The 24,871-nt window shown below is 51.2% G+C and overlaps 3 protein-coding genes and 1 long non-coding RNA gene across 8 annotated transcripts in view; 1 reads left to right on the top strand and 3 right to left on the bottom strand.

Moving 5' to 3' along the window:
- The window catches only part of BCL7C (BAF chromatin remodeling complex subunit BCL7C), a 45,582-nt gene extending 33,091 nt beyond the window's left edge, over positions 1–12,491 (bottom strand). The window contains exons 1-6 of one of the 2 annotated variants that reach the window (XM_005598940.4): positions 12,149–12,491; positions 11,534–11,612; positions 11,102–11,210; positions 10,847–11,008; positions 9,289–9,374; positions 8,535–8,730 (exon numbers count right to left, since the gene is read on the bottom strand). In XM_005598940.4, the coding sequence (XP_005598997.2) occupies positions 8,605–8,730; positions 9,289–9,374; positions 10,847–11,008; positions 11,102–11,210; positions 11,534–11,612; positions 12,149–12,240 (654 nt within the window). In that variant the 5' untranslated portion in view covers positions 12,241–12,491 and the 3' untranslated portion in view covers positions 8,535–8,604. Of the gene's footprint in view, positions 1–8,534; positions 8,731–9,288; positions 9,375–10,846; positions 11,009–11,101; positions 11,211–11,533; positions 11,613–12,148 lie in introns of those variants that run through there. The other variant, XM_023655612.2, reaches the window with a different exon arrangement.
- CTF1 (cardiotrophin 1) lies at positions 12,473–23,519 on the top strand. 4 transcript variants are annotated; one of them, XM_070231898.1, is made up of 4 exons: positions 12,473–12,611; positions 12,914–13,340; positions 16,154–16,272; positions 18,685–23,519. In XM_070231898.1, exons 2-4 carry the CDS (start codon positions 13,097–13,099, stop codon positions 19,144–19,146), a joined length of 825 nt encoding a protein of 274 aa, XP_070087999.1. In that variant the 5' UTR covers positions 12,473–12,611; positions 12,914–13,096; the 3' UTR covers positions 19,147–23,519. The 4 variants fall into 4 exon arrangements, with proteins under 4 accessions (XP_070087999.1, XP_070087998.1, XP_005598824.3 ...); XM_070231897.1 differs by lacking the exon at positions 12,473–12,611 and having other exon boundaries at positions 12,632–13,340; XM_005598767.4 differs by lacking the exons at positions 12,473–12,611; positions 12,914–13,340 and adding an exon at positions 14,902–14,997.
- LOC138917127 (uncharacterized) lies at positions 15,895–16,507 on the bottom strand. Its single transcript, XR_011424655.1, has 2 exons — positions 16,242–16,507; positions 15,895–16,084 (listed from the first exon to the last, which is right to left on the bottom strand). It is a non-coding gene; the product is annotated as an uncharacterized lncRNA (long non-coding RNA).
- On the bottom strand, positions 20,617–22,688 carry LOC100065061 (cardiotrophin-2; the record flags this gene model as incomplete). The annotated part of the gene is made up of 2 exons (XM_023616879.2): positions 20,617–21,075; positions 22,539–22,688. Coding segments are annotated over 2 exons (609 nt in total), but the record flags the coding sequence as incomplete, so codon positions are not given.
- Positions 23,520–24,871: the final 1,352 nt, after the last annotated feature.

Raw genomic sequence — 24,871 nt, 5'->3', positions numbered from 1 at the left:
AATTTGACTCTTTCTCCTTGAGGTAAATGAAGGGATGCAAAGACACTTGAGCCAGGACCACTATTATTGAACTTAGGCAAGACTGTGAAATCCCACCCTCACAGCATCTCCCAGTGGTAAGCTTTTACCCCTCTGAGAAAGCATTCAGTCCTAAGCACTCAATGTTAGCTAAAATTCCCAAAAACAGATCTGCCAGTCAAGTGAGACAAATCCGGGCTTATATCCCTCCCTACTCAGCCACTGACCTGCACCACGACTCCGGAGAAAATCTCCCTGAGCGTCACTTTTCATATTTGTAAAATGTGGATAATAGCATCTGCCTCAGGAGGTTGTAGTAAGGATGAGAGGAGATACGCAGGTAGCAGCTCCTGACACACAGGAAGTTCTCAATAGTGGCTCCTATCAGAAATGTCCTTAGACGACGCCTGAAGCAGCAGCAGCGCTAGAAATCAAGCGATGGGGCTTTGAACTAGGCCTCTGCCCTGACTAAATAAGCTGGCGGGAAAGCAGCCCTTTGCTATTCCAAACAACTTTCTCTTTCTGAGTCTGTTTCCTTGGCTGTATGATGGGGATACAATGGATTCCAAAGTGCAAGTAATTCGAAGAAACCGACTGTTGTCGGCTAGCCCCGGCATCCTCACGCGCGTACTACAGCCGGGGGAGCGCAGGCCCAGAGGGGCTCAGACGCTGCCACGGTCACATCTGCTAGTCCGGAACTCGAGGGAGGGGGACACGTCTCAGGGTCCTGGCCTGGATGACGCCGGGCTGCTGCCGCAGCAATGGCAGCGCCTGAGCGAGGAAGCCGTTCACCCACGCGCGCGGCCGCCTACAGAGACACCCCGCGACCCCCGCTCCGGAGCCCGCCCTCCTGAAGCAGCGGCGTGCTCAGCCCCGCGCCACGAGCGCCCGCGCCGGAAGTCCGCCCGCGGCCTCTCTGGGCCGCCAGCGCAGCGCTCGGTGCCCTTAACCCTGGCGACGCCGCGGCGCGCTCTCCCAGCGCTCCGCCTCCCGCGAGGCACGCCGCCTCGCTTTGTCTCCTCACCTTCACAAAAGGCTGTGAGCGGGCCAGGGCCTGTGCAGCCCGTTCCCCAGACGTAGCTAGTGGAGTCATACAGCGGCTGAACCAGAGCCCAGGCGCCCGTTTGGGGCCGTTTTCATTGATTGCAACTGGCTCGCTCTGCTCCCTCACAATATCGTAAAATATATACATTAAAACCTCAACTGGGGGTATTACAGATTACAACGGAGTTTTCCTTTCTTATCTTTGGCACTGCATTTCGTAAATTTCCTGGAGAGCCTGCAGTCCTACTGGTGATTCTAAAAATAAAAGGTGGGAAATATTACTCACTTTGCAAAAATTTGGCTTCTCAGGTTCATGCTCTGTCCTTAGTTCTCGCTGGTCCTGACATGGCTCAAAGATGTCATGAGGGATGACCCCAAAGATGAGGAAAAGATTATTGGCTCCATGTTTCAGATGAGGCACCTAAGGTCTAGATGGGGAAGTGACTTGCTCAAGATCACAGTTAGTACAAATCAGTTGAATCTGGAAAACCTCTCCATTCCTATCCCACGTCCTGACCCTTCATTACACTACAGCTGCCACCCAGAGCTGACTGGGGGAACAGAGGAGGCGACGGCAGAAAAGCCACGGCCAACTGAAAAATCAACAGACGAATGTAAGGGAATGGAAAGTAAGTTATTGTGCTCTGCCCTCAGGTGTGCCCCGTGTGGGGCCCTGGGTCACCCGCCAGACACGGCCCTGCCTTCGCAGGCTTGCAGACACCCAGATTCTGCCTATTGCTGAGTATGCCTAATCGAAGTATGCATTCTGGAATGGGGGAAACAACCACAAGATGGGTTTGGGGACCCACTGGGCCCCCTGTGAGATGAACCTGAGCTCAGTAAGGTTTTGGGTCTCCAGGAGAACAGAGGGTTGAATGCTATAATAGGAATGTAACCAGAAGAGGAGTAGATTTTGCCAGTGGAGAAGGGCCATGTGCTTGTTTTTGTTCTTTCATTCATCATTAATGAACATCTCCTATTTACCAGGCACGACACTAGGCCCTAGGAGGACAGAGAATAACATGGCCTTATTCTAGCAGGGGAAGTGAGAGATCACGTGAAAGAGGAAGTACAGAGACCAACCAGAGACCTGACCTAGTTTGAAGGTCAGGGAACCTTCCTGAAGGAGGTGAGATCTAAGCCAAGGCCTGAAAGATAAGTAGCTGTTGGCCAGGAAGAAAGAAGAGAGGAAGGGAAGAGTTTCCCAGGCAGAGGGAGCAGCAAGTGCTAAGATGGGAACTGGCCTGGCCAGCGTCAGTGTGTTTGCAGCTCTGTGTGTTAGATGGTAGAGAGCTCAGGGGAGAGGGTAAGAAGGGTAGGCCTTGAGCAGGGCCTTGTCTGCCATGGTAACAAGCATGGTGGAAGTGCATGGTCAAAGGCAGGTGTGAAAGGACACCACGAGGCCCATGTGGCTGGAGGGCAGGAAGTGAGTTGAGCATACTGGAACAGTAAGTGAAGAGGCTGAGGAGGTGAGCAGAGAGGCCAGCACCTAGAAGGCCTTGAATGCCTGGTTACAGGGCTAGGACATTAGCCTGTAGGCCATGCAAATGAACATAAATGAGAAGAGTAAGACACTAAGGAGTGGTGGGAACTGTGGTGACTGGAGAGCACATGCTCTGTCTCCAGGGACAGCCAGGGCTTCACATCTCCTGGTAATTACCACACTTGGAGGCAGACTTAATGTCTCAGACCTTTGCTTTGTCAAAGGTAGCCGGGAGTCCAGATTTCTATATGAAATGACTTTTATTTATTTGTTTGTTTGTTTATTTATTTATTTTTGAGGAAGATTAGCCCTGAGCTAACATCTGCTCCCAATCCTCCTCTTTTTTCCTAAGGAAGACTGGCCCTGAGCTAACATCCGTGCCCATCTTCCTCTACTTTATATGTGGGACGCCTACCACAGCATGGCTTGACAAGTGGTGTGTAGGTCTGCACCTGGGATCGGAACCAGTGAACCCTGGGCCACCGAAGTGGAACATGCGAACTTAACTACTTAACTACTTAACCACTGGGCTGGCCCTGAAATCACTTGATTTTACATGTTGGCAACATACTCAACATCATGTAAGCCAAGCAAATCATGTCCATAGGCCAGTGGTTCCCAAACTGCAGCATATTAGCATCACCTGTGGAGCTTTTAAAGATCCCAATGCCCAAGTCACATCCTATACCAATTAAAACATCTGGGGGTAGAAGCCAGGCATCAGAATTCCCCAGGTGGTTCCACTGTGCAGCAAAGTTTGAGAACCACTGCCATAAGCTGAATATATCCTTTGGGTTGCCAGGCAAAGCTATGGCGAGCCATGGGAAGTTTTAGAGCAGGAGAGGAGAGGACCCATTTAGGGTTTAAGGAAAATCACTCCTTAAGAGGAAGGGAGTATACTCTGGGGTAGGAAAGGGCCTGGGGTCCTAGGGACAGTGGTGGGATCCTGCTAGGGTGACCAGGCATCCCAGTTTGCCCACAACTGAGAGGTTTCCTGGGAATAGAACTTAAAGTGCTAAAACCGGGAAAGTCCTAGGCAAACCAGGATGCTTGGTCACCCTAGACCCTGCCCCAAATATAGTTCTGTCTCCCCAAATTTCTGAGGGACTGATGCCATAGACTCTGAATTCTAGAAAGGTCTCTGGGGTGCACTCATCCATGGCTCTGAACCCCAGGTTTGAGACAGGCTTATGCGGGGAGCTAGAAACAGGGAGAGGACTTGGACCCATCTGTTCTCCACCCGGCAGAACAATCCTAGTCAAAGCCAAGTCTATGGGATATAACCCAGCAATAGAAGGGAACAAACTACTTATCCAAGCAACAGTATGGATGATTCTCAAAAACGTTATACGGGGTGAAAGAAAACAGATGCGAAGGAGTACATGCTGTATAATTCCATGCATATGAAGTTCTAGAACAGGTTCACCTAGTCAAAACCAAAATCAGAACAGTGGTTGCCTCTGGGGAGTTGGGGATGGGGAAGGGGCAAAAGGAAACTTCCTGGGGTGATAGTGTTGTATCTGATAAGGGCTTGCATTATGCAGATGTATGCATTGGTTGGAACTCACTGAATTATATGGTTAACACTGTACATTTTGCTATATGGCTATTTTGCCTCAAGGAAAAAGAAAAACAAACCTGTAAATAAATACTGACCTCTAGTTAATGATGTGCACGCTAATGTGTTTAGAGGGAAGTGTACCATTGTCTGCAACTTATTTTGAAATGTATCAAGAAAATAAGATAGACTGATGGATGAACATGTGATAAAGCAAATACAGTAAAATGTTATAGAATCGAGGTGGTGGGTATATGCATGTTACCTGTACAATTCTTCCAACATAGCTGTATGTTTAAAACTTTCTATAATGAAATATTAGGGGAAAAAAACCTAAGTCTGATCATGTCACTCCTCTGCTCAGACCCCTTCAATAGTTCTTTATCTCACCCAGAGTAAAAGCCAAAGTCCTAACAACGGCCTCCAAGCAGGATGGCCTTACATTCTGGCTATCCCAGTTTTCACCTGTTATCTGGGCATAATTATTAATATATCCTCTTTTATTCTCAAAAGTATACCAGTTTGAATGACAACTATGTGCCTGCCCTGACTATGAGGCCCTACCTGACCTGATCTCACTTGCCACCCCTCTCTCCTTCCCTCCTTCTGCTCCAAACGTACTGATCTCCTTTCCAGGCACACTTCCCCTCAGGGCCTTTGCACTGGCTGTTCCCTTTGCCGGGAATGCTCTTCCTCCAGACATCTGCATGGCTCTCTCCCTCACCTCCTTCAAGCTTTTCTTCAACTGTCCCTCAGTAGGGCCTCCTCGGGTCTCCCTCTGTAAAAGTGCAGTCTGCTCTTTCCCCATGTCCCTTATTCTGTTTTTTCCAAAGTACTTATAACTTCCTACATGGTGTAATTTACTGAAGGTAAGCTCTGTGAGGGCATGGATTTTTTCTATTTTGTTTATGCTGTATCCCCAGGGCCTAGAATAGTGCCAGGAAATAGTAAGTGCACAATAAATACTTGTTGCTATGAACCAAGGATTTCCCCAGCTGTGGTGGAGCTCACAGTCTGGTGCCAAAGATGGAAGTGAGCATAGACCATCACACGGCAATACCTAGTGCTGCATGAAACGGCAGAGGAGGGGGCAGGGGCATGAGGGACAGAGAGAAGACCCACCAGGAAGCCAAGGTTTGAAAAACAAGAAGGCATCTGCCAGATGAAGAGGGGAGGAGAGGGGCATTCCTAGCAGAGCAACAGCATGAGCAAAACCCTGGAGGTGAGAAACAGCGGAGTGCATTTGGGGGCGATTATAAGCAGTTCTGATGGTAGCTGTGCAGGGGTGGGTGGAAGTGGCAGAGTGTGGGCTCCATAAGACAGGAAATGAGGATAACTGGAGGGTTCTGACCCAGAGTGGCATCATGGGCTCATGTGGGTTTCTGAGACCACCCAGCTGCTGGGTGGAGAATGGATTGAGGATGGGCAAGAGTGAAGCAAGGAGACCCACTGGGAGGCACCCAAAAAATGGGTCGACAGGATGGTTATTTAGGACAGAGACGTCAAGGGATATGGTGGCTCATGGGGGCATTGACTCTGACTTCCAGGTGCTCCCACCTTGGACAACTCCTGGGGTTCGGGGGGCCATTTCTGGGCACAAGGGATGGTGGGAACGGGTTGGGAGGAGCATGAGGCTGAAGGTCTGTAGGGCTTCCCAGTGGAGATGTCTCAAAGGCATCTGGCTCTTTGAGTTGGAGGTAGGGGCAGAACTTGGAGCCAGAGACTTGGGAACCATTAATTCAAGGAGTAGGTGGGACCCGGCGAGGAGAATGTTCTGAAGAGAAGAGCTAGTTCAGGGCAAGAGGTATTTAAGTGATGAGGAAGAGGAGAGAGTGACAGAAGGGAAGAGAATGGGGGAGCACTGGAGGCCAGGGTCAGGGAGCCAGGGGTAAAAGAATTTCCAAAAGGAGAGTGTGGACATTGGGAGGGGACAGGGAGGGCATAGCAAGGTGATGATCGGGGGGTGTGGCTATGGAAGAGGTGGCTTTTAAACCAGGTCACAGAGTGGACCACAGAGAGAGTGGGGCTGGGCTAGGGGACAGATGCCTGGGGCCAGGAGGGGGACAGGAATGGGGAAGACTTGAACTTTAGCCTTTCAAGGTTGCTCAGAAATGGACTCCTCCTCCTCTATCTCACTGACAAAAGAATCTCTGGCCTCTATCCCTACACCCTAATATCCTGTAAAATAGGGTAATAGGAAAAACAGCTGCCATTTATTGAGCACTTACTCTGTGTCAAGCCAAAGACTCTCTCTCCACATATTGCCTGATTTAATCCTCACAATTGTCTCACCAGGCTGATGTTACTATTTTACAGATGAGCAAATAGAGGCACAGAGAGGTTTAGTCACTTGCTCAAGGTCACACAGCAAATGAATGGAGATGCTGAGATTTAAACCCAGAGCCTGGGGGCTGGCCCCGTGGCCGAGTGGTTAAGTTCACACGCTCCGCTTCGGCGGCCCAGGATTTCACCAGTTCGGATCCTGGGCACTGACATGGCACCGCTCATCGAGCCATGCTGAGGTGACTTCCCACATACCACAACTAGAAGGACACCCAACTAAAAATATACAACTATCTACCAGGGGACTTTGGGGAGAAAAAGGGAAAACATAAAATCTTTAAACCCAGAGCCTGAATTCTGGGCCTTAACAATGTTCTACTAACCCAGACAAGGCACTTTACATTTTACAGAGCACTCTCATGACTTCAAGGGGTGATTGAGGGGAATAATGAGATGACCCACACACCCAGAAAATGGCTGAGATTATTGCCACATGTGGTGAGGCTGAATAATGGTCCCCCAAAGATGTCCACGCCCTAATCCGCAGAACCTGTGAATATGTTACTTTACATGGCGCATGAGATTTTGCAGATGTGATTAAATTAAGGATCCCGAGATGGAAAGATTATCCCGGATTATCCAGGTGGGCCCAACCTAAGAGGAGGGCAGGATGGAAGCAGAAGAGAGTTTGGAAGATGCTGCCACTGCTGGATTTGAAGATGGAGGGAGGGGCTAGAGCCAAGGGATGCATGGGTGCAGAATCTGGAAAAGGCAGTGAGACAGATTCCCCTACAGCCTCTGGAAGGGACCAGCCTTGCTGGCACCTTGACTTTAGCCCAGTGAGACTAATTTTGGACTTGTGACCTCTAGAACGATAAGATAAAAAATTTGTGTTGTTTTAAACCACTAAATATATGATAATTTGTTACAGCAGCAACAGGAAATGAATACACCACATCACTGCACACCTGGCTCCCCGACCATCTCTGGCTCACCCACTGCTCCTGCAGCTGCTCTCAGGAAACATTCTTACATTTTTGAATGGTTCTTTAAAGTTCCAATTTGGTCCTCTCTCAACCTCGGTCTCTTCCTTTGTTAAAAATAAAAATAGGGCTAATACTCCTGACCCTGACTCTCTTACAGGCGCAGAGTGAAGATATATTATTTGAAGGTTCTCACAAACCACTGGGGCAGATCAGGCCTAGTTATTGTCCCCAGTGCTCAGATGAACAAACTAAGGCTCAGTGAGGAGAAAAGGCCTGCAGAGAGCCACACAGCTAATGAGATGCAGAGCCAGGACTTCTGACTTCATATCTGTCACACTGAGGTTCACGTCTCAGACCCAGCTCACATGCCACCTCCTCAGAGAAGGCTTCCTAGGTAGCTTCAACCCATTCATTTATTCAATCATTCACCAAACAGTTACTATGACTGCTCTATGCCCAGTGTGGTGCTAGACAAGCCTGGGGCCCAAGGTCTGCCTTGAGGAGCCCACAGCCTAGTGGACAAGACAGACACACAAACCAGCCATCTCAGACAGCCCGATAAATGCTGAGACAAAGGGAAGGAAGCACAGGAGGTTGTGGGAGCCCAAAAGGGGAGAAACAGACTAAGCCTGGGGTCAGGGAAGGCTTCCTGGAGGAGGTAGTAATTGAGTTGAGGACAAGTAAGACTCAACCAGAAGTGTAGGCAGGGGTTCCAGTGGAGGAATGACTAAGCAGAGGCACCGAGGCCTGATGCTATAGCTTCCTGAGGGCAGGGAATGGTTTGGGTCATCCCAGGCCTCAAAGTCCCTCTAGGCCTCTGTGTTCCTTTTTATGAAATGGGAATCACGGGCCTAGCTGCCCAGAGCTTTAGTAATTGCTGGGCCCAGGGGAGGGCTGAGCAGTAAGAAGAGGGGTCCTGGGATTCCCAGAGGAGAAGGGCTAAAGGTCAGGAAGAGTCAAAGGTAAGGGGGACAGAGCAGGGTGGAGGGAGTGTGGGGAGGCAGGGTCCTGGCTCAAGCCCCTACTCCATGTCTGACTCATGGTGTGACTACAGGAAGGTCCTCTTAGAGCCTCAGTGACCCCATCTGAGAAATGGAGCGTGAGACAAAACTGTCTCCAAAGACCCTCCCCAGCCCTGACGGGGAAATGACATGACACAAAATTACAAAAGGGTCTTTATTTGTAAAAAGCCAAAGGGACCCCTGGGGTGACAGGACAGGCAGGCCGGCTTCTCAGGGGTCAGGGGCATTTGGGCAGATGCGCTTGAGTGGGGGGGCGCCCTCCGAGTCCTCTGTATCACCCTGGGCTGCCTCGGGGACAGGTGGCACTGGCTCAAAGACGGGGTAAGCTTCGGGGGCCTGGAGAGGAAGGGAGGACAGGCATGAGCTTTACCCAAACCCAGGAGTGCAGCCTCCTAGCCTCTGCCTTCTCCAAAGCCTCCACTCCACTCCCCTCCCGGACCCAGGAGTCTAGCCCAGGGCCAGGGACCCAGGATGCGGATTACGTAGGGCACCGGAAACAACAACAACAACACTGTTTTGGAGAAAGAAGTTGATATTTGATATTTCTGGCAAATGTATCAAGGTAGTCCTTGTGGGAAAAGTCAGAAGTTTGTGGGGGACTTTCTTAAGCTAATTTTATAGTTTAGGATTGAAAAAAAAAACAAACTTGGAGGAGCATCATGTTCTTTTCAGGCTTTTAATGGTCTTAAATCAGCCCCGATCCAGCCCGCAGGTCTTTATTTCTAAAAGACCCTGTCCTTTTCAGTCCCAAGAACCCAGCCTCTAAGCCTTTAGCTGCGTCTGAGGTCTACATTTCCTGCCTGGACCTTAGAAGGGCAGCCCCCAAGCCTTTGGCTGCCCCAGAGCCCCCATTCCCTCCAAGACCCAGGAGTCCAGCCTTCTGGCCTCTCTCACCTCAGCCTCCAGCAATTCTGGCACAGGCTCCTCCTTGGTCAGCATTGGGGGTTCATCAGTACCGCCTGCAGTTATGCCCCCAGGATCTGGAACGTTAACAGACATTCCCTGAGCAGCCACTCTGTGTCATAGCACAGACCAAGACGAAAACAAAACACCAATCACATAAGCCCATGGCTGCGGGAGCACCGAGGAAGGAGCTGGGAACCTGGCTGCAACCCAGGAAGAAGACACAGGAAGGACACTTAGGTGAGATCTTGACAGGTGAGTAGAATTTGATCAGGCAGACAGAGGGGAGGTAGACCACATTTTAGGCAGAGGGAGCAGTGGCTCAGCCAGCACAGATTCTGGGGTTGGACCACCTGGGTTCAAATCCTGACCTGACTTAATTTCTCTGGGCCTCAGTTTTCCCATCTATAAAATGGGGATAATTATAGTAATTACCATGAGACTGTTGTGAGGATTAAATGAGATAATACAGGTAAAGCCCTTAGTACTGTGTCTGGCACATAGTTAATGCTCAATAAATGCCAGTTATTGTTTTTATGTTAGTAAAGGTATACAAATGTGGAGCACAGTCTAGACACAGACTATAGGCCCAAGCCATTGCGTTCCTGGAAGGGAACAATGAGGTCTGCAGGGGACAGTTCAGGAAGGGCCCAGAGTGCCAAGCTGAGTTGTCAAAGGCCACAGGGAGCCACTGAAGGCTTTGAGTAAGAAAATGACTCCGTCAAACATGTGCTTTAGAAAAAGTTGCTCTGGCAGCTGTGTGGGGGTGACTGGAGGAGAGGAGACCCATGAGGAGGCTGGAGCCAGGAGCAGGTGAGAGAGATGACAGAGCCTGGGGAGGGAGAGGAAGGCACATTTGGGAGGTGGTACTGACCAGAGAGGGGTTTGACTATAAGGAAGAAAGAAGAGCTGAGGAGGACTCATGCCCAAGATGCTAGCTCACTGGCTGTATGAGCTTGGGCAACTTACTTAACTTCTCTGCTTTCCGTTTCTCATCTACAAATGGGGATCATAATGGGATTATAACCTTCATAGGGCTGTAGTGAGGATTAAATGAGATAAAACATGTAAAGTGCTTAGAAGGGGGCCTGGCACACAGTAAGAGCTCAATAAGTATTAGCTATTATTATCACTTATTAATCACTCTTAGGATTATCACTGTTATTTATTCCTCAACAAATATTTATTGAGCACCTACTATGTGTCCCACATTGTTCTGAGGAGACAACAGTGAACAAGATCAACATGGGCCCAACATTCAGGAAGCTGACATGAGGTGGGAGTAAGGGAGAAAGACATTTAAGTAGTAAAAAGTTAAATTTACATGAAAATCTCAGACAGTGATAAATTATCTACAGACCCTAAGAAGCCAGGGGAAGGAGACAGACACTTGCTAGAGGTAGGGTGGTGACTTCCCAAAGGAGTCAGGGAAGGCCTTCCTGCAGAGGCAACACAGGAGGGGAAGCAGCTGTAGGGGTAAGCTGGTAGCTTCAACCTTGGAGAGGACAAGACTCAGAGGAGAGGGCTCCTGGGAGGCACCTGGTCCTACCTCTCTCCTGGCCCAGCCTTGGGGGCTGAGCATCCTCTGGGACCCCTTCTGGTGGTCCGGCAGGTGACACAGGGCGGCTAGGCTGGGGGGTGCCCCCAGGGCTGGGCTCAGTGCCCTTTTGCAGGGAGCCTTCCGAATGGAAACTCTGGTTACTGTTCTCATCTGTGGGAGCAAAAACAAAGATGGTTGGGCCTGAAGCCCCCAGTCCCCTCACTCAATCCTCACAGCCCCCCAAATTCCAGGATCCCTACATACCATTGAGATCGAGCAGGATGAGAGGGCCACCCCCTCGGGGACTGGCGCCCCTGCCCCGACGCTCCCGGCCTCGAGATCTCTCTGCCCCGCCACCTGCCCTCCGTCGCTCCTGGGGGTTAGAGGGTAAGGGTCAGAGCTGGCTTTTTAGTTAGCACTTGCAAAGCCCCCAATGTACAATTAAGGAAAGTGAGGCAGAGAGAAGCAAAAGGCCCTGCCTGAGGTGACAGATGTTGTGCACACTGGGTTAAGTCTTGAACTTGGGGGTCTGGAGCAGGAAAAAGGGAGAAGAGGCAGAGTTGCTAATAATTGTTAACATCTGTCAGGGCTGCTGCATTTGAGGCCTGAGTGGGGACTGGAGGTAGAGGCCAGGGTGGGGAGGAGCTTGCCTGAGGTTGTACAGATGCAGGGCCCGGTGTGGGGAAGCTTGCTCACCTCCTCCTGGGGGTCCACCACTGGCACCCACTTGAAGATACGAAGGGAAGTGTCACCCACAGTCACCCAGCGCTTCTCCCTGTGGGAGGATGAGGGGATCGGGTCAGAGAGGCCTGAGAGAGAGCCCTCCCCCAGCTGGACACATCTGGGGATACCAGCAGAGGTGTGGGTAGTGCAGGAGGAAAGGGGCATAGTTAGAGGGAGAAAGATAGCCCTGCAGACCACAGGGCATACATGGGGGTGCCTTTAGAGAGAGGGTATGGCTTGGGGCCATGGCTCTGCAGACCCCTGGGGTATACATGGGCAGCGCTGCTATGGGTCGGGCTGGGGACAATAGCAATGAAGATCCCGGGCATACTTTCGGGAGGAGTGTCAAAGCTTTAGGGGGCGGGGCATATATGGGGGCTCCTGCTCCGGCAGGGCACGGGTAGGGAACACGCCTTGTACACCCCAGGGTGTAGCCAGGAAAAAGGGGACAGAGCCCCGTAGATCCAGGACGCAGCTGGGGGGGTACACCTAACAACTGGGGGCCACAGCTGGCGAAAGGAGGGTAGACGCATTTAGGGGAGGAGTGGCCCCGCCGTGCCTCGTCCCTGGCCCCGAGGCAGCGCTCACCATCTCCGGACCTTCTCGATGGTCGCCATCACCTTCTTGATGTCATCCTTGGCCCGGCTCCGGGTCTCGGCCCGCACGGTCCGGCCGGCCATGCTGGCGGGGCTGGGGCCGAGGCCGAGCCCGCGGCTAGGCCGCCTCCCGTCCGGCGGGCTCAGGCTCGGCGCCAGGCCGGGGCTCCGCTCTCTGGGCCTGCCGTCCCTCCGGGAATTGGCCGCGCCCTCCTTCGCTCCCCAAAGCCTCCGCGAGTCTCCGCCCCGCTTCCTGCCGCCGCGCCCCGCCCCGGCCCGGCCCCGGAGCGGCCCGGCGGCACCGGCGGCCGGAGCCCAACACTGGAAGCCGGCCGGCCCCGCCTCGACCGGGCCCGCCCCCTCGGGTCGCCCGGACTCGCAGTGCCCCCCGCCCGCCGCCGAGAGGGAGGTTGGGGGCAGCTCGGCGACTGGACGCGCGCAGCAGGGCTGAGGCGGTGCGTTCAGACCACGTGGACGCCGGGGGGCGGGGGCGGGGGTGTTGCGAGGTGTCTGTGTCCCGGTGTGGGTCTGCTGCGCGTGAGCGTCCCTTAAAGGCTGTGTGTATGTGTGTGTGTGTGTATGTGTGTGTGTCCACCCTCGCCAGGCTGTCTGATTCTATGCTGCTGAGCGTCCCTGATAGGCTGTGTGTATGTGTGTGTGTGTCCACCCTCGCCAGGCTGTCTGGTTCTACGCTGCCCGGCTATTCCTTCATCCATTCATTCAACAATCTATTAACTGAGTGACGATTACATACCAGACTCTGCAAATATGAATGGGTCTCCACCTACCAGAATGACTAAAATGAGAATGACGAACCATACCAAGAGCAGAGGAAGAAGCAGAGCGCCTGGACTTCTCCTGTTTCTGGGGGAGTATAAATTGGCAGAGACACTTTGGAAAACTGGCCGTTTTCTAGTGGAGACGAACATACACCGACCCTATGATCCAGCAATTCCACTCCCAGGTCGTCAACACCCAACAGAAACAGAAACGTGTAGGTATGAGCACCAAGAGTACTGGAATGTTCATAGCACTATTCATAATAGCCTCAAACTGGAAACAACCCATTAACAGGAGAGTGGAAATGAACTATAGCTTGTTCACACTATGGACACAGCAAGAGAATGATGCCCTGCTACACCCAACCACAGGGACATGTCTCGTGAAAGAAGTCAGATTCAACAGTAAGCACTGTATGATTCCGTTTATATGAAGTTCAAAATCAGATAAAACTAATTTACGGCATGAGAAGTCAGGATAGTGGTCATCCTGTTCTATTTCTTAATCTGGTGCTGAGGCCCTGGGCATATTTACTCTGTGAAAATTTATCTAGCTGTACACTTAGGATGTGTGCACTTTTCCCTATGCATATTATCCTTTAATTAAAAGTTTACTTAGAATGAGTGTATCTTGGTTGGTTTTGAGGCTGTGTTTGCCAGCAGATATGACATGTCTAAATTTGTGTTGCTGTGTGTGCATATGTTTCAAGGATGTGGCTATTGTGTCTGTGTGTTTTGGTGTGACTATGTCCAGAGGGGTTCAGGTATAGTAAGGTGGTTATGACAGCATTTCTGGAGCCAAACTGCCAGAGTAGAATCCCAGTTCAGCTTGTCCAGTAACCTTGGACAAGTCGCTTATCTCTATTTCCCCAACTGTAACATGGGAGTGAGTTAATATGTATACAGCTCTTAGAACAGTGCCTTGCACATTGTAAATAACCAACAAATAGTCACTGTTAATAAGTGTGTGACTGTGGCCCCTACCAACAGTCTGGCTTCAGTGGCACCTGCTGTGCCCTCTGCCAGTTAATCTCTTCCTTCCTTTATTCTGGTAGTGGCCTGCTCATGGCAATATCCTCACAGACACACAGGCCTCCTTCCCAGTCCCTTCACTCACAAACCCCATTACCTACTGTTGCCTATGGTCTCCCACATCAGACTGTGAGCGCCTCAGGGGGCCAGAGACCAAGTATGGATCATCTCTGGGTCCCAGAGCCCAGGACAGAGTGGGTGCTTGGGAACCATTTGTGGGCATAAGTGTGTACAGACCTTTTGGCGTTTGTCTGAACCAGGTTAGTGGGGTTGATGTGCAGGTGTGACCCCCTGTACCTGTCTCTGAAGCTTGTTCCTGTGTGAGAATGAAAGTCTGTATGCATTAACCCTTCAGTAGGAGCAGGTGTGTCAGAGGGGTTCTCTTACTGGGCCTGGTAAGGTGAGGTGAGGTGGTGTATCTGTCTTCCTCCTAGATGGGACAATGAGAAGGAGGGCAGAAAGAATCTGAAATATCCAGAAGGTGGATATCTGGGCAGGTGTGGCCCAAGCCTGAGGGCCCCCATCGTGGCCTCTCTCACACCCAGCTCTTCCTGCTCCCCCAGCCAAGAGGAATGGCCAGCACACTCCTGTCTTGCCGGCTCCTATCCCCTCAGTTTTCTCCCAAAAGCAGCCCGGGCGCCAATCCTTGCCCCAGGTCGGAACCTGAGCCTCCTCCTCCTGGCGGGACGCAGGGCTGCCTCCCATGTCCCATGTCCCGGCACCCGCAACCTGGAGGTCCCGACTCCACCAGTAGACAACCTGCCGCCCCCCTCAGGTCTCTTTCCGGACTAGGCCGCGCAGGCAGGGAGATGAGCTCAGGGCCAAGGAATCCCGCCTGGGTCTCGGGGGAAGGTGGGGGGAAGAGGGGAGGACGGGGGGGAGGGGGATTGTTTGGGGTCTGGCCCCTGATTGGCTGCGCCCGGGCCACGCCCCTACCCCTTTCCCCCTTCTCCCCGCGTCGGAGGGGGGGGGCGTAAAGGCAACCGGGATCAGCCAGGTGCCAGCATGAGCCGGAGGGAGGGAAGTCTGGGTAAGGGGCTGAAGGGCCAGATGCCAAGTGCCCGAGTGCAGCAGGGGTCATAAGGGCCGGAAGCTGGGGTCTGGGTCCCCGCCACCCCCGAGTCCGGGAAGGGAGCAACCTGAGTTGGGGAGAGCAGGGCCCAGTTGTCAGGTAACGAGCGGGTGAGCTGTGGAAGGGGCAAGCGCCAGAGTTTAGAGGGGGGACTTTGGCTCAGGAGTTAGATCTCCGGTTCGAGTGCACCCTGGGGGAGGATTGGGGTCGTGGCTGGGGCAGGACGCCTGGATCCTCTCCGAGTATTGGGAAAGAATCGGAGCTAGGGACCGTGAGGGAGGGGTAGAGTTACGGGAGGAAGTCTTTGGGCCACAGGAGCGAGTGGGTGACAACAGGAAACGAAAGTCGAGGCTGTTAAGGATAGGGACCGGCGGTGGGAAACTCATGTCGGGGGCGGGGAGGGAGTTGCTCGACCAGGACTACATTCCCCAGCATGCCCTGGGCGCGCGCGCTGGGCTTCTTGGGAAATGTAGTCCTCCCCGGACGCCACCTTCTAGCTTGTGCTAGGGAAGGCCAGTCGCTGATTCGTTGACGCTGCGCAGTGCCCAGCCCGGCGCCTTGCACAGAAGAGCCATCAGGGAGGGAATGGGACTTCAGTCTTCCAACCTGTAAAATGGGGTTAAAGGCGTATTCCTATTTGAAGTTCTATGCTTCAATGATATTGAACTCCACCAATAATCACTGAGCTTCAGAGATAGGTGAGACCTACCCTTCAAGGGCTGCCAGGCCGAGGCAGATTCACACAGATAAAACAGCCTTTAAAAGAACAACCTTGGAAGCATGAGCAAATGGCCTTGAGTAGAAAGAAGAAGTTAATTGAAGGGAAGGGTGAATCTGGAGTCTGCGCCGAGGAGGCAGTATTTGGATTTGGCTTTAATAGGATTTCAACAGCGGTTTGGGGACAGGAAATATTTTTCAAGTAGAACAACCGTTTGGCAAATGTCTAGTTCCTCATTTTCCCTCATGTAGAATGGTACAGAGCCTCCCTGGCTAAAAGTTGGAGTATTCCAAGCAGAGCTTCTGGGTTTGGGAAGGAGGAGCCAGGCTGGAAAAAGTGGTCAAGGAAAAACTGGTCAGGGAGGGCTGCCCTCATTCCTCCCCCTTTTCCCACCAGAAGACCCCCAGACTGACTCCTCAATCTCATCCCTTCCCCACTTGGAGGCCAAGATCCATCAGACACACAGCCTTGCCCGCCTCCTCACCAAATATGCTGAGCAGCTGCTCCAGGAATATGTGAGTATGGATGGGGGTAGGGGTGCCAGGGGCCTGGGCAATGGGGAAGTACAGATTACAGGGGTTCTTGACCACCCATTTTCTCAGTCCCGTTTCCCAGCTGCTGAAATTGGGGCTCTGGAGAGGGATCGGTAACTTGCCCTTAGCCCCATAGCAAATTGGAGGAGGACCCTCTCTGTGCCCCAAATGCCCCTCCATTCTCCTCAGCTTGGAGGCTCCCTCCTTGGTACCTTAAGACAGACGGAACCTGAGAGAGTGAAGAGAACTCTGGACTGGAAACCAGGAAACCTAGGTTCTAGGTTCTATGTGATCTTGTTACCTCACCTCCATGGGCCTTGGTCTCCCCATCTGTAAAAGGAAGCAGTTGAACAAGATGACCTGTGAACTCTTCTACCTGTGATGTGCAGACAGGGCAAGAAGGGGTTTCGATCTGAGGCAAAAATTCTATCCTAAGAGGGGACTTTTACAGATGAGGGGGATCTGTCAACATCTTTAGTTGGGCAGAGGACCCTGCCCAAGGAAAGAAGGTATTTCCCCAGGTTACTCTGGTGTGGTGGAGGGAGGGTATAGTTTTGAATTAGACAGACTGTGGGCCTGCCAATTTGCTGTGACCTTGGTCAGTAATGATAGCATTAAAAATAATAATGTAACAATTATGACACGGATAGTATGATAATAGAGAGAATTAGCTTTGTAGTCCTACCAATTTTGGTTCAAATTCCAGCTCTGCCCCTTCCTAGATGGATGACCTGAGGCAAGTCATGCTATCTCTTCAGCCCCAATATCCTCATTTACAAAATCTTCATCATCATTACATCCATTTTGGGGAAGATTAGGAATATGGTAGTCCACCCTTATCTGCAGTTTCACTTTCCGTGGTTTTGGTCAACCATAGTCCAAAAATATTAAATGGAAAATTCCAGAAATAAAAACACTTCATAAATTTTAAATCATGCACCACTCTGAGTAGTGTGGTGAAATCTTGTGCCCTCCTGCTCTGTCCAGCCCAGGACGTGAACATCCCTTTATCCATCCATCGTTGTGAATACACTATACACTACCCACCCCTCAGTCACTTAGTAGCCGTCTCAGTTATCAGATTGACTGTTGAGGCATCGCAGTGCTTGTGTTCAAGTAACCCTTATTTTACTTAATAGCCCCAAAGCACAAGAGTAGTGATGCTGGCCGTTTGGATATGACCAGGAGAAGCTGTAAAGCATTTCCTTTAAGTGAAAAGGTGAAAGTTATAGACTTACTAAGGAAAGAAAAAAAATCGTGTGCTGAGGCTGCTAAGATATTGTAACTTTTATTACGGTACATTGTTTTTATATTATTAGTTATTGTTGTTAGTCTCTTACTGTACCTAATTTATTAATTGGGCTTTATCATAGGTATGCATGTATAGGAAAAAACATGGTATATATAGAGCTGGGTACTATCCATGGTTGCAGGCATCCACTGAAGGTCTTGGAAGTATCACCACTCCCCTCCATAAGGGGGGACTACTGTAGTGTGTTTAAAGCAGCAAGCACAATGCCTGAACCAGAGGCAAAATTTTAACAAAGGATAAATGGTATTGTTATGGCATTTTTACAATTTACAAATCACCTTTATCTTTCATTGATTCATTCATATGACGGTTATTCAATGAGTCTCTGCTGTGTGCCAGACAGGTGCAGAGGTGAGGGAGAATGAGGGCAGGGAGTGCAACAGACTCAGTCCTTGCCCTATCTTACGTGAGTCTCAGGGTATCCCTGGTAGGAAGACGGGACAGAGAGCTGTTCCCCCGTTTTACAGATGAGAAGACTGAGGCTCAGAGAAGGGAAATGGTTTTGCACAAAACTGCAGAGCTAGTAAATGGTGAAGACAGATTTGCACCCAGATCTGTAAGATAGCATTAATAAAAGAGCTAACATTTATTGTGCCCTTCCAATGGGCCAGGACCTGCCTTAAGCATTTTAACGAGCTCATAACTACCTTATGACGTTGATACTGCTTTTATCTCCATTTTATTTTTATTTATTTATTTTGTGTGTGAGAGGAAGATTGGCTGAGCTAATGTCTGTGCCAGTCTTCCTCTTCTTTGTATGTGGGACACCGCCACAGCGTGGCTGAGGGTGGAGAACGTCTACACCGGGATCCGAACCTGTGAACCCCGCGCGCCAAAGCGCCGCGCGTGGAACTTGAACCACTCGGCCACGGGGCCGGTCCCCCTCCGTTTTAGAGATGAGGAGACAAAGGCACTGGTGTAAAGGCCACGTTTGTTGTTTTGTATTATCTCAAACACAGCAGCTCTGTTGGGAGGAACGATGGGAAACTGAGGCCCCAGGAGAGGGGTGGAGGGCTCAGTTCGCAGTGGCGAGTTTGCCCGTAGCGCCTCCGCGAACCCCACTGACTGCCGTGTCTCCGCAGGTGCAGCACCAGGGAGACCCCTTCGGGCTGCCCGGCTTCTCGCCCCCGCGGCTGCCGGTGGCCGGCCTGAGCGCCCCGGCCCCGGGCCACGCGGGCCTGCCCGCGCCCGAGCGCCTGCGGCTGGACGCGGCGGCGCTGGCCGCGCTGCCGCCGCTGCTCGATGTGGTGCGCCGCCGCCAGGCCGAGCTGAACCCGCGCGCGCCGCGCCTGCTGCGGCGCCTGGAGGACGCGGCGCGCCAGGCCCGGGCCCTGGGCGCCGCCGTGGAGGCCGTGCTGGCTGCGCTGGGTGCCGAGACCCGCGGGCCCCGGCCCGAGCCCGCCGCCGCCGCCGCCGCCGCCGCCGCCGCCGCCGGCGTCTTCCTGGCCAAAGTGCTGGGGCTCCGCGTGTGCGGCCTCTACCGCGACTGGGTGAGCCGCACCGAGGCCGACCTGGGCCAGCTGGTGCCCGGGTGCCCGGCCTGAGCTCGGGTCGCGGGGCTGCAGCTCGCCGTCACCTCTCTCCGGCCATCTCTGTCGGCGTCTGTATGTTCTCCTGTTCTCCGACTGTCTCCATCTCCCTGTCTCTCTTGTCTCTATTTGTTTTGGATGTTCTCGGCTTTTTCTCTCTGCGGACTTTCTTATCTCTGTATGTGACTTCTCATGTCCATCATTTTCTTGCTTTCTCCCTCTCTTTTCCATCACTTGGGCCTGCCCCCGTCTCTCTTGGTCTCCCCGTTCACTCATCCCTGGGGGCCTCTTTGTTTTCCTTTTTCCCCATCTCTTGTCTCCTCTTGGCCTGCACATGTCACACACATGTGTGAGCATGTGTACATCTCAGCTTCATCTCAAGGAGGGGACACCTTGCCACTCCTTCTCTCTGTCCTTTCCTGGCCAGGGATGTGCCTGCTGGCCCTGTGGTGGGAGGGCTACTCCAGACAAATTTCAGCCACCTTCCTCCAAGGTCACTTCACCTGCTGCCCTCCCCCTCCCCCATCCCATCCCTTAGGGCCCTGATCCCCTCCCCCTTTGATGTCCTATGCCTGCACCTCCCCTCTCCCAAGCCAGGTCTGAGGAGAGAAAAAAATCAACACCTTAAAAGAGTTTTATTTCTGAGAATAAATTAATTTTTTGTAAATAAAATGTTTAAAAATAAAAAGAACACTAAAGTTAGCAGTATATATAGTTGTTGAAAATGGGGAGACACCTTTGAGGAGAATAGGATCCTTGGGGTACACCTGGCCCCCCAGACCAGGGGGAAAGTGTAAATAGGAGATTCATGAGAGCCCCAGGCCAAGGATGCCATCTGTCAGCCCAGAACAGGAAGTAGATGCATCCCAAGCAGGAAACAGATGTGACGTGAGTTCTTAGTTTTTCAAGAATAGGACTTCCCTTGATCAGGAAGTGACGCTCCTTAAGATAGGAAGTTGGAACAGTGGCCACAGTCAGAGGGGTAGACGAGGGAAGGAAATGAATCCTGGCCAAGAAGGGAGGCCTGTCTCCTCGGAAAGCCCATATCTGCATTCAGGAAGTGAGGTAGACAGAGACAAGACGGCAGCCCCTCAACCTCCCCAAAATTTCAGCAAGGGGAAGGTCTCAGGGAGAGCCCAGGAAGAAGACCCACTGTCCTCTCCCTGTAGCGGGGGAAGTGAAGCCTCTTCAAAGAGGCACTTCTTCCCACCCAGAAAGTTGGCAATGAGTACCACTGGAGTGGTCATCCATGAAGTGATGTCCACAGAGTCTCCCACCCAGATCTGGAAGGGATACCATGTGACCTAGGCAGGAAGGCCCGGGCAATAGGGACCTGAGGCCTGATTCCCAGCAAATATTCCCAAATACATGGCACACGAGCCCTGGCTGCTAGATGAGATGTGTCTCCTTTCTAGTCGAGAAGCAGAAAAGAGTCCATTGTCAAAGGGGCAGTGTTGAAGCCTCTGACAGAAAGTCCCACCTCCTCTATCCAGGATATTTGGCCTTGAGCAGAGCCAAGTCCCTCACAGCTCGGTCTGTCCAGTGGCCATATTCCCGGGTCACTACATAGCCTCGACATTTCCTCTCAAAGGCTGAGGCCCCAAAGGCGACAAGCCCGAGAGTATCCTCTTCTGGGGGGATGGGCAGGCCCAGGGCAGTCATGATGGCAACCATGTTTCCCAGCAGGCCTTGGGCCCTGAGTCTTGCAGCCCCAAGCTGAGCCAGCAGGATAGGGCTGGCAGGGTTCAGGTCACTCTGGTCGTCCCCCACTAGCTGGAGGTGCTGGGACAAGGCCTGGAAGGCCCCCTGGGCCCGGCCCAGCCGCTCTGCATCATCCAGGGCATGCCAGGTCTTGAAGGAGACGGCGGCAGGAGGCAGGCTGCTGAGCTGGAGCTCAGGGGCTGAGAAGCCAGGGTCACTAAAGGGGCTGCCTTGGTACTGGAGCTGCATGAGGGACAGAGACAGACAGGAGTGAGGGGACTAAAGGGGTGCCCTGGGGCTCCCCCTGAGCGCACATCTGCCTTCTATGAGACTGGCATCTTCCCAGGGAGAGTTGCCATTCATTACCCCTCAGGGAGTTGGTGGGATGTCCTAGCACAGAGCCTGGGCTCTATCAGGTTCCAGTTTAGCTTCCTCCATGTACAAATTTGTACATGTGCAACTTTGAATCACAGCTTCAATTCCCATGTGGCAGTATTATCGTGAAGACAGTAAGAAGTAATATATATAAAGGACTTAGCACAGCACCTGATGTACAATATGGGCACGATAAGCCACCATTAGTTACTAATAGATTGATATATTAGTATCATGAATGTTATGCTTATATTAATTATTTATTATAATGTTTTCAATCTAAATATATTATTGACAATGTAGTTCCAACCCTATATATTTCTTTTTTATTTACTGCATTTAGTTTATATTTGTTAATTTCATTATAATCGTTAGTAAGTAATAGTTAACATTATTAAATTTAGTTGAGTGCCTTCTCCATTAAAGTTCTCACCTCCATGAACCTACATCCCCCTTTCACAGGAAGAGAAACTGAGGTTCAGTGTGCCCAAACCCACCCAGGGAACAGTGATGGGACCTTAAACTAGTTTTAGTAATTTCACGTAGGTCTGGAATATAGTACAGTGGAAGAGCCACAAACTCCAGGGCCTCCAGAGGCCAGGCAGACCATGCATCTTGGGGAAGAAGGCAGGACTAAGATGAAGGGTGGGCAGGCAGGCAGGAGTTTGGTCAACAGGGTTCCTGTGTCTGTTTTAAACAAGATTCAAAATTTGAACGAGCACTGCATGACCCAAACAGAAAACATCTGTGGGTCAGACCCAGCCAACAGGCTGCCAGCTTGAACTTCTAGACGGTTGGGGGGTGAGGATTGGCATTGAATGCCACAGACCTGGTTTAAGATCCTGGCACTGCCAGTTATTAGCTGTGTGACCTCGGGCAAATTATTCACTCTCTTTAAGACTCAGTTTCCTTATCTGTAAAATAGATTATAATTCCATCTCTCAGAACTGTTTGAGGAGTCAGTAAGGTAATGGGAATAGAGTGCCCAGCATGGCATAAAGCTCAAATAAGCACACAGCAATAATCACTTGACCCTGTAACGCCCTTCCCTCTATGTGCTTCCTTTGAGTCTTGTAACAGTCCTGAGAGTTCATAAAAGGCAGGATCACCATCCCATTTAGCAGATGAGGAAGCTGAGATTGAAAGAAGGAATGAGTTGCCCAAGGTCACCTGCCTTCAGTGACAGCATTCGTGTAGATGTGTCTCTAGTCCTGGTACCTTCAGACCCATGGAGGAGACTTCTGGGGTTGCTCTGCTTCCCCTACCCAGGTCTGGGCCAAGAGGCAGTGTCCCTCTCCCCTCATCCCCTGCTCATGTCTAGTGTCACTCACGTAAGTCTGCAGCAGTGTTGATGTATTCTTCTGCATGTAAAGGGCCAGGCTGTAGGCTTGACTGATGGGCTCAGCTGGGGAGATGGGGTCCCCAGGACTGAGGGGTGGCAGCAGCATGGTCAGTAGGCAGAGAGGAGCTGGTAGAAGAAATCAGAGCTCAGCAATAAGTCCCCAACCCCGCCTGCTGATTCGTTCATTCTCCGTAACAACTCCTCAGATGGGTACAGTCTTTGTGTATCCAAGTGAGGGCAGAATCGCCCTGTAAGGAGATTATTTCCATCCCAGAACATTCCCCTGAACTCCAGAGCCATGTATTCAACTTCCTGCTTGACATTTTCCCTTATATATTAACAAGCATCTGAAACTCAAAATACCCAATATTCAATTCTAGATTCTACCTCCAGCCCTCCTGCCCCCAAGTCTTCCCCATCTCAGATAAGAGCACTTTTATTCTTCCTGTTGCTCAGGTCAAAACCGTAGGGTTGGGGCTGGCCCTGTGACTGAGTGGTTAAGTTCGCGCGCTCTGCTTCAGTGGCCCAGGGTTTCGCTGGTTCGGATCCTGGGCGTGGACATGGCGCCGCTCATCAGACCGTGTTGAGGTGGCATCCCACATAGCACAACCAGAGGCTCTCACAACTAGAATATACAACTATGTACTGGGGGGCTTAGGGGAGAAGAAGAAGAAGAAAGAAAAAAAGGGATTGGCAGCAGATGTTAGCTCAGGTGCCAATCTTTAAAAAAAAAACAAAAAAAACCATGGGGTCCTCTTTGTTGCCTCATTTTCTCTTGCTCTCCACATTCAACCCCGCAATAAATCCTGTTGGCTCTGTCCTTAAAAGGTAGCCAGTCAGGTCTGTGTTTCTTGATCTGGGTGCTCATGACAAGGATATGTTCACTGTGTGAAAATTCATTGTATGCTTATGACTTCTGCACTTTTCTGTATATTTGTTATTTTCAATAAAAAGTTTGAAAAGATGAAAAGATGTATCCAGAATCTAACCACTTCTCCCCTCCTTCCACTGCTCCCACCTGAGTCCTAGCCGCCAGCACCTCTCACCAGGACTATAGCAGTAGCCTCCCCTCTGGTCTCTGCTTCAACCCTTGCCACCTCTCTCCCCCACCCAGCAACTTCTTGAGTCCAATTAGGTCCCTCCTCTGTGCTGACCCTTCTGGGGCTCCCACCCCACACAGAGTGAAAGCCAAAGTCCTCAGGATGGCCCGCAAGGCCTGGCCTCTCAGCACTGGCCTCCTTTCTCTTCTGCAGCCTTCCCACTCAAGCCTTTGCCCCCTGGGGCCTGCTGGGACTACCCCCCAAACCTTCCCAAGGCTGCCTCCTCCTTGTTCTTCAGGCCTTAGCTCAGATAAGCTGTCCTGACCACATATCAAAAGCCCCTCCCCTCCCTGATTTATAGTCTTCAGAAACTTTTATTTGCAGCTACCTCATTTATTTATTTGTCCGCTGCTTGTTGTCGTTTCCTCCCCTAGACTGTCGGCTCCAGGAAAGAGAAAACCTCACCTGGTTCGTTCACTGCTAGTTCCCTAGCACCTAGTGCAGAGCTGAATAAATATTTGTTGAATGAATGAATGCTGCCATGAACATCCTTATTCCAGGCTCTGTGCGTACTGTTGAAAGTGGGAATATCTGGATTGAAGGAAAGGCTCATTTAAATTTGAATAAATGCTTATGTTAAGTGAAATAAGCCAGACAGAGAAAGACAAACACTGTATGATTTCACTCATATGTGGAATGTAAACAAACTTACAGACAAAGAGAACAAATTAGTGGTTACTGGGGGAAGGGGGGTGGAGGGTGGGCACAAGGGATGAAGGGGCACACTTACATGGTATGTGACAAATAATAATGTACAACTGAAATTTCACAATGTTGTAAGGTATTGTGACCACAATAAAAAAAAAAAAAATTTGAGTAAATGCTGTCAAATTGTCCTCTCAAAGATCAGGCCCAGTTTACGTTCCCACCAACAGTGTGGGGCTCTGGGAGGATGGGAATCACCTCAGGTCACCAGCAGGAAGTGACGGAGATGAGAGGCAAACCAGAAGGGCCTCCTTTGTTCCCGTTTCTGCATTCCTGAGTTCCCAGAAGTTCAGAACTTAAGGGAAGATCGAAGGTGAAGGCCCTTTCATTCATTCATTCATTCACTCAACAAACTTGGATCATTGTGCTCACCTTCCGGCACACTGGCATTATAATTTACTTATTTATTACACGTATTGTTGTCTGCAGAATGAAATCTCCATGAGACCATAGATTTTTGTCTGTTTGCTCACTGCTGTGTCCCCAAATGCTTAGAATACTACCAAGCACATAATAG

Source organism: Equus caballus, chromosome 13, assembly GCF_041296265.1.
Source record: "Equus caballus isolate H_3958 breed thoroughbred chromosome 13, TB-T2T, whole genome shotgun sequence".
Taxonomy (NCBI): Eukaryota; Metazoa; Chordata; class Mammalia; order Perissodactyla; family Equidae; genus Equus; species Equus caballus.
The sequence above is the reverse complement of the archived record's forward strand: the minus strand, read 5'-3'. Positions and strand labels throughout refer to the sequence as shown.

What these genes read in the sequence shown, in the direction of transcription:
- CTF1 (XM_070231898.1), top strand. Translation starts at nt 13,097, where the DNA reads ATGATCCAGCAATTCCACTCCCAGGTCGTCAACACCCAACAGAAACAG. An exon ending in GAAAGAAGTCAGATTCAACA is followed by an intron (nt 13,341 to 16,153) that starts GTAAGCACTGTA and finishes TTTTCCCACCAG; the next exon opens with AAGACCCCCAGACTGACTCC. An exon ending in AGCAGCTGCTCCAGGAATAT is followed by an intron (nt 16,273 to 18,684) that starts GTGAGTATGGAT and finishes GTGTCTCCGCAG; the next exon opens with GTGCAGCACCAGGGAGACCC.